General features: G+C 32.5%; 1 protein-coding gene across 2 annotated transcripts; it reads right to left on the bottom strand.

Moving 5' to 3' along the window:
• Positions 1–112: 112 nt before the first annotated feature.
• Positions 113–17,477, bottom strand: LOC126881467 (uncharacterized). 2 transcript variants are annotated; one of them, XM_050645744.1, is made up of 2 exons: positions 17,302–17,477; positions 113–4,999 (listed from the first exon to the last, which is right to left on the bottom strand). In XM_050645744.1, exons 1-2 carry the CDS (start codon positions 17,302–17,304, stop codon positions 491–493), a joined length of 4,512 nt encoding a protein of 1,503 aa, XP_050501701.1. In that variant the 5' UTR covers positions 17,305–17,477; the 3' UTR covers positions 113–490. The 2 variants fall into 2 exon arrangements, with proteins under 2 accessions (XP_050501701.1, XP_050501702.1); XM_050645745.1 differs by lacking the exon at positions 17,302–17,477 and adding an exon at positions 17,062–17,207.
• Between the last annotated feature and the right edge of the window lies 1 nt (position 17,478).

Raw genomic sequence — 17,478 nt, 5'->3', positions numbered from 1 at the left:
TTCTTAATAGCGGTATAGGCTCGTTTTTTTAATATTGTATTTAATTACAGAGTAATTTACACATATTAATATATTTTTCAAATTGGGCTCTGTACCGCCATTCTTTATTATATTACGAATACGTGTGCCAAATATCTCGATAAAATATTCAAAATTACAGCCGCAATCTTGGAACGCGTTTTCGCTAGCTGTTGATCGCTACTGTTTTCTCTTAATATAACATACATCACGTTATTATATAGTTCGTTGAAATCAAGTTGTTAGGGAGCTTTTAAAAATATAAAAATATATAGGGTGCTCCATTAAAAATAAACCTTATAAACTATGCTAGGCTGGCGTGAATGACCCTGAACATTCTTATTTATGTTTAAAACGCGCACATTTATATAATTTTTAAAAATCGGCGGGTCTCAGCGATTTTTTAAATTTTTTAAAACAAGGACAGAAATAATTTTATTACATAAGTGCCTTTCATTCTATTATATTCTTTTTAAGTCATTTTATATTCTAAGAACTGTTTTGCTTTTAGTGCATTATATTGATTTGCATAGTCGAGTGGCGAAGATCCATTATTATTTAATGAATTTAAAGAAAACTTACATTCATTTTTAAGAAAACTTAAAACATCAACTGCATCACCTGCAGCTGCTCTGTGAGCTAAAGTCTCCCCGTTATTATTACATTGAGCTAAATCAATTCCAACTGATTTAAGATACTTTAAAATCTTAACTTCATTACTACAAGCTGCCATATGAGCCGGTAAATTCCCATTATCATCAGGAACGTTCCACGAGTCCATTGGACAATCTTCTACTAAGTACCGTAAAACCTCTAATGCGCCCGAATTAGCAGCTATATGACCAAGTGTATATTTATTCACGTTGAACAGATTTAGTTTTGCCCCTAGCTCTTTAAGATTCTTTATACCTTCGAGTGCATTACTAGCAGCTGCATAGTGACTAGGTGTATTTCCATATTCATCACATAAGTTTAAATCTACTGCGCATTCTCTGATTAAAAACTTAAGAACATGCACCGCATTTTTGCTAGCCGCTTCATGGATAAGCAATTGGCCTTGTTCATTTCTTAGAGATTTTATATCGTTTGTATAATATTTTAAATACACAAATATTTTGTATGAATTTAAAAGCGCTGCTCTAAAAAGAAACTTAACAATTTCACTTTGTAATTTATCTTTTGAATATGTTTCTCTAAAAATCTCAACTGCGTCATATTCGAAAAGCTTTTCTAAAAAACTTTGAGGACTAGGCATTTCCAACCCCTTATTTACTAAAAATTTGAAGGCTTTCAGTGAGTCATGACGAAGTGTGCAGAGGAAAACATGATTTGTGTCTATATATCTAAGCATACAGCAATCATCTACCAAATATTTTAATACACATACAGCATTTCCTTCAGCAGCTGCTGCTACCATGCTTGTACAGTGATATTTGTCAACCGTATTAAACTCTAAGTTTTTACTTCGAAGATATCTGATTGCCTCCAAGGAATCTTGAAAAGCAGCATAATGGAAAGCAGATTTTTTTGTAGAATCTCGAACCGTTGGATCCATGCCACATTCTTCAATCAAAAATTTTAGTACTTTTATAGTTTTTGATTCCGCAGCTTTTAACACAATTAGGCTATCATTTTCACTTAGCATGTTAATTTCTTTATAGTACATGACTATATCATAATTTCCAAAACTACAAGCGTAATGAAGAGGTGTTTGTTTTTGTTTATTAACAGGATTGGGATCTAAACCATATTCATTAATAAATTTCTCAAGAATTACTTTCAAGCCAGCTTGAGCAGCCCAGTGAACGGGCGTATCGCCATTAATGTCCTTTATATTCAAATTTAACCGATATTTTTCTAAATATATTAACAAATCAAGAAATTTATTCAGTCTATCGTTATTTACATGATCTTTTTCTTGATTTTGACGTAGTAATTTATAATATTCTTTAAAAAATACAAAGGTTTTGGGTCTTTTAAAATTTTTGAATACATCTAATAAACTTCTAAAATAATGTCTATATTCAGTAGAACCCCATAACATTATAAACATGTAATTTAAAACGGTAAAACCGTTTTCATCTGCTTTATTAACCTCTGCCCCCCTTTCTACGATGTATTTGATTAAAGATGGGTAAGGACACGAATAATGTAACGCTGTTTCTCCAGACATACCTTCAATTTTTAGAATATCGCAAAAATTAGTATAATTATCAAAAAGTAATTTAACAGTAAAAAAGCATCCTCGAATACATAAAAATGATATATCTCTTTTCCAATTTACCTCAGTAAGTGCCGAATTGTATTTTATAGACAATTCAGATATTTTTTCATTTTGATTCATTTCCAAACTATTTTTAAAAAAATTCGAAACACCCTCATATTGAACGTTTAAAAATACTATATTAAGAACTTCTAGCAATAAATTATGACTTTGCCTCTTTTTATAAAGGCGATCCCATAGCAATTTTGCTCCAAAATATTCCTCAAAAGTGTTATGAACAAATGCATACCCGTCAGCTGATGTCTTTAATAACCCAACATTTAAAGCATGTTTACTAATCTCGAAACTAGCATCAACATTAAGCAAATCTAAAAGTTTCGGAAAATCAGAAAACAAATTCTTCGCCGAAAATTCTTTTAACGATTCTATATAGTACCCGTCAAACGTTCCAAGGAGTCTATCGTCATCTTGTGCAAATTCGTCTCTGATCACTTGTAAATAGCAATTATAAAAATCATATATGTTTATAATATTATTAAAAACTTTTGACAAGGATCCGATAGAGTCACCTTTAGATATTTTATTTTTTATTATCTTAGCCACCATTTTTAGCGATAATGGCGTTGAACAGATATCTTTAAATGCTGGAACAAAATTTGTTACGTCTTCAAATAAATCATTTTCAATATTTGCAGATGGTATTAATCGTTTTAGATATTGTTTGAGAAAAAAAGACTGATCACAAGGTGAAAATGGAGATATTTTAACTAACTCACATCCATGTAAATCTATTAAATCCTTTAAGATAAAATCGTAATATCTGGCCCCCATAATAACCAAAGAAATATTCAAAGCCTGAAGGGAATTATGATCTGCTAATATATTTTGTATTTTTTTATTGTTCGAACAGTTCTCGTCAAGACCGTCTATAATTACAATTTTATCCATAGACTTGATAAGTTTTCCTTTCAAATAGGAGCTATCAGGAGTTATATCTTCATTGTGACACAATAGATTATATAGGGTTTTCTCGATATTCTTCTGGAAAAATTGTTTCGACTTTTTAAAATCTACATTAATTATCCATGTCAATTTGGAATCTATTTTGTCCTTTTCTTTTTTTAGTGATGTTATTTGTTTCAGTGAAGTTGTTTTCCCTGCACCAGGTGGACCTGTAATCACAACTATATTTTTGTCTATTTTTTCGAAAAACATTTTTTCCGGAAATACTTCCGAGTTAGCTATTAGGCTTCTTTTAACATAGAATTCCTCACGTTCTGATTGGGGTTGTAAATTACAACTTATCGAGTAATATTCTTCGTCGTCTTCTTTGGCAAATATTATTTTTGTAAGACATTCATCAATCTCAATTTCATTAAGTTCGGAGTTAATATTTTCGGTGTTGTTAATTAAATCCATTAATGTTATCAATTCTTCTTGAAACAAGATTACTTTTTTGTTCAATATGTATTTTTGTGTGTTAGTTTCTAGCGAATGGAAGTATATTTTATCATTAACTATTTTATTTATTGTTTCACTCTCTTGAAAATAATTTTCTTTAATGATTATAAATACTTTTTTATTTGGATCTTCCTTAGTAATCATTAATATGTTGTTATATAATTCTAATACTTGATCTTCATCAAGTGCTAAAAACGAAACAACTAAGTATTTAATTTTTTCACATCTAAATGTGTTTATCATATCACATATAACTTTATATTCCATTGTATATTTCATTTCATAAAATGTATTTTTAATTTTTTGCATCAAACATAATGTGTTTTCTTCTAGAAGTAGATCTGGTCTTTCTGCGTTTTGAATGCTTCGGAAAATTTTTAATAAATCCATAGCGATGTTATCGTGCGGTTGAACACAAATAATATTTGAATCAAACTGAAATAAATTTTCTTCTTTGAAAAAAATTTTAGTCTTAACAAACTTATGAAGAAAAAGTCGATTGTTTTCACCATACATAATAAACATTAGATAGTCTTCTGTCATGGGCACAAAGTTGTCAATTGGTAAATGAGACCACTCTTCTACATGATGATTTACATATTCGTAATATGAAGGATTAAACTTCAGATAATCACTTAGCTCACTTAATTTTCTTTTAATTAACGATTCTATATCCGTTAGATTAACATTAACAACAATAAAATAATCTATAAATGACTTTATGTCTTCTCTATTGAAATCCAAAGTCTTCCATTCTTTTTTGTTACTGTCAGTTTCTTGTTCACTGATGTTCTTCTGAAATTGTTTAATCTTGTTTAAAAGCCCAGCTTCATCGTCAATCATTCCTTTTTCATTTTTAATTTTAAATTTTTTTGTCTGGGGACCAAATATTTGTTGCAAATTTTCATCAGCAGGTAATTCATCCATAATATCAGCAACTTTCAACGTAGTATCAGTACATAGTATTAAGGAGTTAGTTGTTATTTTAAAAAATTCCTTAGAAGTTAAATAAGACAGAAAATACTTTGCGATACTGAATTTACTGTTTTTTGTTTCGGGTCTTTCTGTCATAAAGTTTCTAGTGTACGTCTCACCCTTGTGAACTTTTGCTTGTAACAATATACACTTTTCATCTGATTCAAATACGAGATCATCAAATTTTCCCGCGGATGTAACTTCATTTCGTATTGTCCATTTTGTGTAGCTTCTGAATGCAGATAAAGCAAAACTTGTATGTAAAGCTATTACATAACGATCGCCTTCGTTGGGATTTTGTGCTTTTCCCGAATCCATCACCTGAAAACATAAATATTTTACGAAAAGTAGAGATATGAACATACACAATTTAGAGGAGTCAATATAGAACGAAAGCATGCAATGTTTCGGAAAAATTCAAACAAGCTTATATTTTTTAAAACTTTTTAAGTTAGTTTAGATACATTTAAAGTAAAAAGTTCTACTCAGAGATTTTGCCGCTAATTATTTAAACAATAACAATTGTTTTGTATAAATAATTTTTTAAAATATCGTTGAATTCAGCATTTTAATTTGATCAAATATGTTTCTATTTTGTTTTTGATTATGCTGAATCCGAATATGGCATAACAATTTGAAAATTCGCATACAGAAGCTCTTATACAGTCTCTTGTCCAGGCTCTTATGTCTACGTAGCTAGGACCTTTATGGGAAACTTTTTTATTATCAATTTTACAAAAAAAGTTATTCTTCATAAAATCCTCTGCATACTTAGTCTAAAATCCAAAACTCAACCATCAGATATCAAATTTTATCAATTTTATACGAGGTAAGTATGTCAAAAATATGAATTGCGTTAAAGAGTAAAATACCTTTATATCCCAGAATATCAAAAATTGTTATTATGAAAAGTGGTTTGAAACGACTCGTATTAAAAACTATTAGCCCAGTCGGGATAGCATTTGACCTTGCATTACGAGCTGCCCCAAATTTTATTTTTCTAATCTTTAGGGGGGGGGTCAGTAGTAGTATAAATTTAAAATCTCGACCGAATTTGACCGTTGCGTTAGCCGCCATCTTGATTTTAAACGAGAAATGATTTTAATTAATATCTCCGCCATTTTCAACTTTTCGACAAAAAGTGTAGAAACTGAAATTATTGAAAATTCGATTTTCTATAATTTCGTTTATTAAAATTTTTTTCGTGCGGTCGATATTTTCTGAGTTATGGGGAAAAAATAGTGACAGTTAGAGCATAATTAACGATTTACTTAATTATCTCGTTTATTATTAGTTTTACAACAAATTTGCACCTATACAAAAATGAAGAGAATTAAATTTTGTACAATTTTGATTTCTTTCATTTTTTTAATAAAATCAATATTTAAGGTAGTACGTATGCGGTTAAGGCGCGAGCGTAAGACCTGATTGATTTTATAGCAATTGTTTTTGTTCAATATCTACTCCATTTTCGACAAAATTTGTTCCAAACATGATTTCCTACAATTTTTTTTTAACAATTTTTTTTCATGCGGTTAATACTTTTCGAGTTAAATGAGTATATAGTAAAAAGTGGTGGGGGGAGCATAAATATTGAATGGAATCTTGTTTCCGAGCTGCACCAAATTTTATAATTATATCCTTTAGAAGAGATCAATAGTAGTCTAAATTTAAAATCTCGACTGAATTCCGCGCTTGCATTAACCGCCATATTGATTTTAAAGGAGAACCGTTGTTGCTTAATATATCCATCATTTTCAACTTTTCGACAAAAACGGTAGGAACTAAAATTGTTGGAAATACAATTTCTTTTGCACAATTTTTTTATGCGATCAAATATTCTCCGAATTAATGGGGAAAATAGTTGGAAGCGGAGGGGAAGCATAATTATTGAATTGTCTCATTTATTATTAACTTTACGACAAACAGAAGAAACGTGGAAAGAAATAAAAGATCACATTTCGATAGCAGCAGAAAAAGTAATATGATACAAAGACGAAGACTGCGAAACAGCAACCAGGGAAAAAATCTAGCTCGAAAGAAATGGCTGATGACAGGTATAGAAAAGGATTTGGAAGAGTATAGGAGAAAACAGAAAGACTCAGACAAATGCTGTACAACCAAAAAAAAAGATATGGATTGATGAAGTTATAGAAGAGATGGAAGTAAATTGCAAGAACAATGTAAAGCTTTACAAATATATAAAATCACAAAATAAGAAGAAACCAACAGTTAAGATTGATGCCAAAGTATGGGAGAAATACTACGAAGAGTTATTTAGGCGAGAGAAAGTTCTCTCGAATATACAGAGGATACAGACCTTGATGATGAAATCGAAATCGAAAAACCGTCACATGAGGACTTTTACGTGTGATAAACCTAAAACAAAAGAAAGCAGCAGGCCCAGATGAAATCCCAAACGAGCTAATAAAACGAGGCGGAGAAGAACTACAACGGAAAATATACGAGCTAATACTAAGAATTTGGGAAGAAGAAAGAATGTCCGAAGAATGGAAAACTGGATGGATATTTCCGATTCTAAAGAAAGGGGACACTACAAAATGCAACAACTATAGAGGAGTAACACTGTTAAACAGCTGCTACAAGATATTGAGAGCACTAATCAGAGAAAAACTCTCAAAATACATTGAAACTAAAATAGGAGACTACCAGCACGGATTTAGAGAGGGAAGGTCAACAATAGACGAAGTTCACATAATCACACAGTCAATTGAGAAATGCTACGAACATGATATCGACTTACACATCCTTTTCATAGATTTCAAGCAAGCCTTTGACAGCTTAAGAAGACCCGACCTAATAGAAGACATGAAAAACCTAGATATACCAATGAAACTTATAAAACTTACGAAAATGACAATGGAAAGATCGACTGCAGCAATAATTACAGATAACGGTATCACCAAAAATATAGAAATAGCAACTGGAGTAAGACAAGGTGACCCTCTATCAACGTCATTATTCAATGTCGCAATAGAAGGAACAATAAAGCGCTGGTTTCCTCGAAAGCGGTGCCGACAACCTCCGATCGTAACACTGCGATGAATGACATCATAAAAAACTGTACCATGCAAAATAATAGCGTTGGTTTCCAAGGATGCGTTGGAAGCCACCGCTTGCTGAGCTTGCACATTCCATTGCCCCAGTGAAGAACCTTGAATTTTTCACCGTAATCTGACGTAATTCATCGCAGTGCTACGGTCGCTGTTTGTCGGTGCCGCTTTCGAGGAAACCCAGGCTTAAGAGCTACAGAAATAAAAGGTACAATTATAACATCGATGTCGCAACTGGTGGCGTATGCTGACGACATATCATTAATTGGACCGCGTTATGTAATAACGGATTAACCGCCAAAAGTCCAAAATCGAGATAATAGTGCCATCTTGCAGCTAGGGTGCAAATCTATGTATAAAAATATGTTTTTTGTAAAAAAATTAAAAAAAAAGCTGTTTTTAAATGCCTGTATTAAGCGACATTTTTTATTTTATTAAAAGAAATCTCACACTAGGATTTTTAATATCGAACTAAACGCCAATAATGATACATAATCCATTGGCATAAACAAAAATCCGCATCTTTGTAAGTGTAATAACGAATCAAGCACCATGAATAGTCGGTTAATTCTTTATTATAAAACATAACATATTTACTAACGTTTAAGATATCTAATTAAAAGACATCCTTTGTCAGGTAACATCAGATTAAGCGCCAAATATGTCTCTTAATCCGGTATTCGGATCTTAACTCATGCATATCTTAAAAAATCATTAACGAATTAAGCGACATTTGATCGAATAACTTTTAAAATATAAATTATTTTTAAAAAATTTTAAACACATGTAAAAGTCTATTAACATTTGCATTAATATATTAAATATGAAACATGTCAGTACTATATTTTAGAAATAGTACCAAAAACAAATTTAAAATCTTTAAACCTATTTATCTCAAAACTGCATTTTGGCGCTTAATCCGCTATTACATAATGCGGTCCAATTAGCAGAAACCTGAACAGTTTAAAGGAAGAATTTACGAAGTTATGCAAGGAAGCATCCAAAAGGGGTTTAGAAATAAATAAAAGCAAAACAAAATACCTAATATGCTCAAGAAAAAATTCAGATAATGTGACAAGTTTAAATATTGGTGAACATAAGTTTGAAAAGGTAGAACACTTTAAATATCTTGGAGTCTCAGTTAATGGAACTAATGATAGAAGCATTGTAATCAGTTAAAGAATCCAGGCAGGAAACAAAGCCTACTGGAAATACAATAACTTCCTAAAAGATAAGAAGCTTACTCAGAATACTAAACTGAAGATTTACAAAGCAGCAATTAGACCAGTAATCACATATGGTGCTGAGGTAATGTGTTTGACCCAGAAAGAGGAAGAAAAATTGAGGATCCTAGAGAGAAAAATAATTCGGAGGATAGCAGGCCCACTAGATTTAGGTAATAATGAATTTAGAAAACTCATGAACCACGAAGTAATAGGACTTCTGAAAGGAGAAGACATCATCAGATTTATCAAGGCACAGAGACTCAGATGGATGGGACATATAGAAAGGAGAAATCCAGAAGCCATCATCAAGAAAATTTCTAAATGGAGACCTGTATCAGACAGACCACGAGGAAGACCCAAAACTAGATGGGAGAACCAGATAGTCGAGGACCCTAAGAAGATGGGAGTCAAAGAATGGGCAACCATAAGCAAAAACAGGAACGAATGGAGAAAAATTGAAGAAGATGCGAAGTCACACAACCAATTGTAAAACCAAAATGTTAATGCGGATTGATTCACCGCGACAAACGAATCGGAAGAGCCCAAAGAGGGCGGCAATCACTCCGCTAGGAGTGTGGATGCCATGATGATGATATTTTTGTTCAATATCTCCGTTATTTTCAACTTTTCCACAAAAAGTGTAAGGACTGAAATTGTTGCAATTAAGATTTACTACAATTTTTCGAGAGAACCAAAGGTGGGTCTACAAGGGGGGTATGGGAAAATTCCCCCCCAACAGGGTCTAAAATTAAAAAAAAAATTGTTGAAATATTAAAATATGTTAGATGACATGAAACTTAATTATCGACAGACAAATTCAACCAATAAAACCCGCTAGTTAATAAAATTAAGTGAACTTAATGCATATAAGTTATTATTTATGTCTTTTATGTAGGTACTTAGTTTGGTTGGTGTTTCATTGGATGTTTCAAAAATTGTATAAAATATAATTCTCTTTATTTTTGTCGCACAATTATGTCGTAAAGTTAATAATAAATGAGACAATTCAATAATTATGCTTCCCCCCGCTTCCACTATTTTCCCCCTTAACTCGGAGAATATTGATCGCATAAAAAAATTGTGGAAAAAAAATTGTAGGAAATTGCGTTTCCAACAATTTTAGTTCCTACCGTTTTTGTCGAAAAGTTGAAAATGGCGGAGATATTAAGCAACAACTGTTCTCCTTTAAAATCAATATGGCTGCTAATGCAACTGCGGAATTCAGTAGAGATTTTAAATTTACACTACCATTGATCTCCCCTAAATGATAGAATTATAAAATTTGGGGCAGCTCGGAAACAAGATTCAATTCCGTAATTATGCTCCCCACCACATTTTACTATTTTCCCACTTAACTCGGAAAATATCAACCCCATGAAAAAAATTGTTAAAAAATAAATTGTAGGAAATCATATTTGGGACAATTTTAGTTGAAAATGGCGTAGATATTGAACAAAAACAATTGCTACAAAATCAATCTAGTCTTACGCTCGCGCCATTATCGCATACGGACTACCTTAAATATTAACTTCAGCAAAAAAATGAAAGAAATTAAAATTATGTAGAATTTAATTCTCTCTATTTTTGTATAGAAACATTTTTGTCGTAAAACTAATAATAAACGGGATAATTGAATAATTATGCTCTGTCGCTATTTTCCGCCATAACTCGGAAAAACGGCACGAAAAAATTGTAAGAATAGAAATGATAGAAAATCATATTTTCAATAATTTTTATGGTATACTTTTTGTCAAAAAGTTGAAAGTGGAGGAGATGTTAAGCAAAAACGGTTCTCGTTTAAAATCAAGATGGCAGCTAACGCAATGGCGGAATTAAGTCGAGATTTTAAATTTACACTACTATTGATCTCCACTAAAGATTAGAAAAATAAAATTTGGGGCAACTCCTAATGCAAGGTTAGGCCTATTATTCGTCTAACTCGACTGGACTATATGTTTTATACACAACTACATCCTTCTAATTAAATAAAAAAACTTTCAATTTTTTCTCGACGGATATCCATCGTCATTTTATTACAATTATGATAACTATGTAATTTATTATTATCAATTTTACGAAAAAAAAAACTATTCTTCATAAAATGCTCTACCTGGTCTAAAATCTAAGCTACAACCATCAGATATCAAGCTTTTTCAATTTTATACGAGGTATGTAAAAAAAATATGAATTTCGCTTAAGAGCAAACAGTAGCGATCAACAGGTAGCAACAAACGCGTTCCAAGATTGCGGCTCTAATTTTGAATATTTTGTCGATATCTTTGGCACACATATTCGTAATATAATAAAGAATGGCGGTACAGAGCCCAATTTCAGAAATATGTTAGTATGTGGAAATTACTCTATAACTAAATAAAATATTGAAAAAAGGAGCCTGTACCACCATTAAGAAAGACAAAAAATACACTTTATTCAAATAGACTTTTTTATCCCGTGCCTAGATTTTGTGTCACATTGAAACTACTAAAAATCGATTTTTTTATAACAAGAAATCGAACGTCACTGACTTGGCAACATTTCGCGCCTATATGTATAAAAATTATTGTTTTTGATAGTATAAACGTCACTGTCAGTGTCGAACAGGGCCCCCGTTACCATATGTGTAAAGTGTGCAATACATACGGGCGCCATCCTTTAGGGGCGCCAAAACCCGGGGTCAAAAATTGCAAAAAATTTAAAAAAACAAACAAGAATTAATTTTAAACTAAAAGTTGAGAAATTAAATTGGATTAGGTATAAATAGAAAAAAAAGGGCAGAAAAACAGAATGCTTCGGCCATATAATTAGAGGACCTAAATACCATTTACTTTGCCTTATAATACAAGGAAAAGTGGAGGGAAAGAGATGGATTGGTCGAAAGAAACTTGGTCAATGTTGCGAAATACATATTAGACAATGGTGTGGAACCACAGTACAAGAATTATTTTGCGTAGCAGCCGATAGAGAAAGGTGTCAGGAACTTGTAAACAATACGATGATGGCTAACGTCTGAATACCGACACGGCACCTAAAGAAGATGAAGGTATATGTACTTACATAAATACACACGAAGTTTTTTTAGTACGTCATGCAGTTACTGCCGATTCCTATGTGCGAGAAGATGTCAGAAGTCAGGCGTTTTAATTTATTTTGCTATGATTTTATTCTGTTTGTTTCATTTTGATATTTTGGCCTACAAAATAGTGCATTTACACACGGTTAAATATGAAGTCTGTATATACCCAGTAGAAGCAGAAAGAAGAAGCTACTGAAGGTAGGTTCCTATTTGTCAAATTCCAAATCGAATATTTCAACGTGAAATCACAAAAAAAAGAGGAACACTTTTCGGGGAAACCTCACTACAATAAAAAAGCTTTATTTTTGTTTTTAAAAAAGTTTCTAGCATCAAAATTATAAGTAAGTTGAGCTCAAAATAAAGTTGCCCCATTTTTTTGGTAAAAAAATCGTAAAAGTCACTCCTTATTAGCATCCCAAAGGAAATTAATCATTACCGCTTTACCATTTACTTTATGTATTTTGTATTTATATAATCTGTTTATATAATATGTTTCATCCGTTCAAAATGCTCATTTTTGAAAGTTTTAAAGTAAAATTTTTTATCTTGACAAAAATTCCTTTTTTTCAAAATAACTTAAAAATGATTCATCATCATCAACAGCTATTCCATCCATCATCGGATGTAAGCCTCCCTTAGATGTGTCCATTCATATCTGTTATCTCTATTATTCATATCTTCTATTCATATCTCTATATCAAAATTTGATTCGATACTTAGATATCCCCTTAAGAACCCTTTTGTAACAAAGAAATCTAAACAGTCAGGAACTTTCTGCGGGTCGGATGGCCAGTAGGTAGGCTGATACGTAGACAAATGGTCCAAGTGTTGTTCTGATATGATTTGATGTAGTACCCTGTCTCTGCCAGGAGCGCACAGTCTTGAACCCCAACTAGTATGTTTGGCGTTATAGTCTCCACCTGCCAGGAAACGGTTACCAAGTGGATTAAAGAGATTACTTAAAGAATTTTTGTTAGCTCTATAATTTGGGGGGCATTATACAGCAGCTATCGAGATTGGTCCGATCCAATCTTCTATTTCTATGGAGACTGCTTGTAGATCTGGTTGTTCAATCTTTTGTAGAATATGGAGTTTTATACCCTTTCTAATGATTATAGCTGCTCCTCACTGGCTCTTCTTCCTGCGTCTGGATGGGCAGCATTGTACATTAAATAGTTGGATATTCTAAAACTATTTTCTGATGTTTGAAATTATAAAGTAAGGAAAGCACTTTTTTGTATCTGTTTCACGACAGTGATACAGACGGCGATAAAGTTGTAGACGACGAAGATACAGAGTTGTGATACTGATACAGTGATACGGAGACAGCCAAATACACTATGAAATTTGTATCGCGATATTGATACTTGCTACGTATCGATACCATAGGCGTAACCAGGGGGGGGGTTTTGGGGGTTATAACCCCCCCATTGGGATGGACTTTGAGCTCTATACGCTTAACACCATACCCCTCAGAGACCTTCCAGTAGTTGTAACCCCCCCCCCTTAGGATCATCCTGGTTACGCCTATGATCGATACCGATCTCAACGTGAATGGAGACCTTTATACTTGGGTATATGTGTTAATGTGTTGGGTATATGTGTTAATTTTGCCATCACTCCTATTAAATAAATGTTACGACATTATACTAGAAAAACCTTCCTGATTTGACGAAACGCCCCTGATGATGCTTTAGGAGCGAAAGTACTTGGAAAAGATTTAATAAATTAGGTGCTAGATATCTGCCTTTTATTTCTATTGTTTATATATTTTTAATATGTCCTGGGTGATGTTTAACCCCCAAATGAATACTCATGAATATTATACTTTGGTACCTAGTTATTGATTTCATACTGCCGAAAATAGATACAAAAGCCTGCTGATAATATGCACACGGCACACTTCTATTTTTCATGTGTCGAGGATTATTTAATGCGTATTTATTTGGGGGTTAAACATCACCCAGGGCATATAAAAAATATATAAAGAATAGAAATAAAAGGCAGATATCTAGCACCTATTTTATTAAATCTTTCCCAAGTACTTTCGCTCCTAAAGCATCATCAGGGGCGTTTCGTCAAATCAGGAAGGTTTTTCTAGTATAGAATGTCGTAACATTTGTTTAATAGGAGTGATGGCAAAATTAACACATACCTAACATAATATATAATTCACACTGGACTAAAGACTATTCCCAACTATATCCCCAAATTTGTTTAACGTTTACTCAGAAATGATATTTTTAACTTTTTTTTATATGAATTGCTAATCAAGCGGGCGCGACACTGTAGTATAAGTGAGGACGTTTGAGTTTGCATAAATTCATTATCTCGAGAAAGGGCAAATTTAAAGAGAAATCCTCAGACAGGTCGATTTTTATTCTTAAGTTAGGACTTTTTGGCATACCTATATATATATATATATATATATATATATATATATATATATATATATATATATATATATATATATATATATATATATATATATATATATATATAATACTAGTGACGTCATACGTCTGGGCGTGATGACGTAATCGATGATTTTTTTAAATGAGAGTAGGAGTTGTGTGATAGCTTTCGAAAGGTTATTTAATTTTATATTTAGTAATATAGACATTAACATAATTATTTATACAGGGTGTACAAAAAAATTATTAAAATAATTTAGACAAAAAGAAGAAAACAATTGTTTGCACACCCTGTATAAATAATTATGTTAAGGTTTATATTACTGAATAGAGAATTAAATAACCTTTCAAATGAGCAATCACACAACCCCTACTCTCATTTAAAAAAATCATCGATTACGTCATCACGCCCAGATGGATGACGTCACTAGTATTATATATATGCCAAAAAGTCCTAATTTAAAAATAAAAATCGACCTGTCTGAGGATTTCTCTTCAAATTTTCCCATTCTAGAGATAATGAATTTATGCAAACTCAAACGTCCTCATTTATACTACAGTGTCGCGCCCGCTTGATTAGCAATTAAAAAACAAAGGGGTTTTCGATATTGTATTGCAAAAAACTCTTCGGGATTTCATCAATCAATGTTTAACCCGGGAGTAGTCGCGCTCACTTCTGTAACGTCGATAGTCGCGTGTGAGATTCTATCTCAAAATACGAATTTAAAACAAATTTTTATTTTGTACTGTTTTTATCTACTTTTTATATTGAAAATATATATTTCTAACAATTTTATTAAAATAACCTGTGTTAACGGCCACCCGCCAACATCGGCCACCTGTCCTAACGGCCAGTTTAAAAATTTCCCAAACCAATTATATGTAGACTACAAAAACTGGCAATACCGTCCACCGTTCTATATCGGCCAATAGTTCTTTCATTTTTAGTGGCCGTTACTGAAAAATTTTACTGTATAGTAAAACCTGTGTTAACGGCCACCTGCCAACATCGGCCACCTGTTCTAACGGCCGTTTAAAAATGTCCCAAACCAATTATATGTGGACTACAAAAACTGGTAATAGCGGCCACCTTTCTATATCGGCCAATAGTTCTTTCATTTTTAGTGGCCGTTACTGACAGGTTTTACTGTATTGCGAAAAAGGATGAAATGTGAGATTCTATCTAACGGCGCGACTACTCGCGGGTTAAAGCTAATTGGCTCTCCGCAAAGCCATAAATTCCACAAAAAGAAGAAGAAGAAAAAAAAATTCCTACGCATTACTACACCCTTCCTCGAGGCACTTACGAAATTTTTTCAAAATTGCAAAATTTTTCATCAAGTTATCGCGAAAAAGGATAAAAATTGAGATTCTATCTCACCGCGCAAACTACTCGCGGGTTAAAGAATATCTGCCTACCTTGGCAACATTGAGATTTTTAGTTAAATGTCCGATTTGGGGTTAAAAATGGCCGATTTCGCAATTTTCAAAATTTTTAATCGTTTATATAACAAAAACTATTAACCTAAGAGAAAATTCACTAAAGACCTTTTCTGTTTGGAATAATTCAAAAAACCTAAAAAAAACTTCGTTAGATCCAAAAAAGATAATTTTAGGAAAAACCCCTAATCTTTCCCCTCTCCTGGCAAGGTCTTATGCTCTTTATAGAATCGCCTGTCATTGTATACATTTATTATAAATGACTTACTCAAATACATACTTAAATTTAAACTTTACAGGAGAAAGTTTATTTTACCCCCTAAATTTGCACTTTTCGATTCACCTGGTAGATACACGTGCACGGCTGATGCCTGCCAGGTCATGGTTTTTAGCCTTGGTGTGCTATGAATTATCACTAGACAGATTTCTAGCCTTACAGGACGACCGTTAGTCGGAGGGTTCACTAGCTCTTAGACTATAAAATGTTATGTTTTTCCTGTATTACTCTATGGATGTGAAACCTGGATCATGAAGGTTAACATGATGAACAAGCTAGAAGCCTTCAAGATGTGGTCATATCGTAGAATGCTCAAAATATCTTGGGTTCAACGCATTTCAAACAGAGAAGTCTTAAACAGGGTAGGACAAGGCGAAGGTGACTTAATGAAGATGATAAAAAAGAGAAAACTTGAATGTCTGGGGTATATAATGAGAGGTAATAGATACAGGATACCTACTGCAGTTAATACTCAACGCAAAGATCGACGGAAAAAGAGGAATTGGTAGGAAAAATATCCATGGCTCCGAAACCTTCGTCAATGGTCTGCGTTATCAGCAGATCAATTATTACATGCCTCGCAAGATCAAGAACGATATCGGCAAATTGTCATGGAAGCTGCCCACGCCTAAAATTTGGGCACGGTACTTAAAGAAGAAGAAGGACTAAGGACAAAACAGATTAAAGAAATAAATGCCGATACTACTTCATTTAAGTACATGTCGAAGATGGAGGAATAATGAATGAACAATGATTCACTGTTTCCCCAGGAAAATTTTAGGTGCGCCACTGTGCTTATTAACAATAAATTTTAATTTATTACAAATTTCTCAAAATATAATGTGCAATTTCTATAACGTGATTCATATAAGTACTTACTATATTAAGAATGTTGAAGATAATTGTTTATTAAATGTTTTTAACTTAATTCTGATCTAGTATTTACTAATGTAGTAGGTACATAGCAAATATACCTATTTACGACATTGAGTACAGTATCTAACAACAAGTTGGCGATAATAAATATTGTATACATATTATTTGCTTTTATCTTATCAGAGAAGGGTGACAGCTGACAGCAACGTTTGCAGTAAAAAATATAATAAGTTTGTTTCTTACCATTTAAGCGTAATTTTCTCTATTTTTATTCCTTTTTCTAGCACGCGTCCGTTATATTTGCTTGTAAGAACTAACCAGGTTACTCATGAAATGCATACAAACTAATTTTAATATTTTAAATGATGATAAGCTAGTATCGCAATGCCATAGATAGATAAATCGGTATGCTGCGTTCTA

The sequence above is a fragment of the Diabrotica virgifera genome, chromosome 3 (genome assembly GCF_917563875.1).
Source record: "Diabrotica virgifera virgifera chromosome 3, PGI_DIABVI_V3a".
Classification (NCBI taxonomy): Eukaryota; Metazoa; Arthropoda; class Insecta; order Coleoptera; family Chrysomelidae; genus Diabrotica; species Diabrotica virgifera.
The sequence above is the reverse complement of the archived record's forward strand: the minus strand, read 5'-3'. Positions and strand labels throughout refer to the sequence as shown.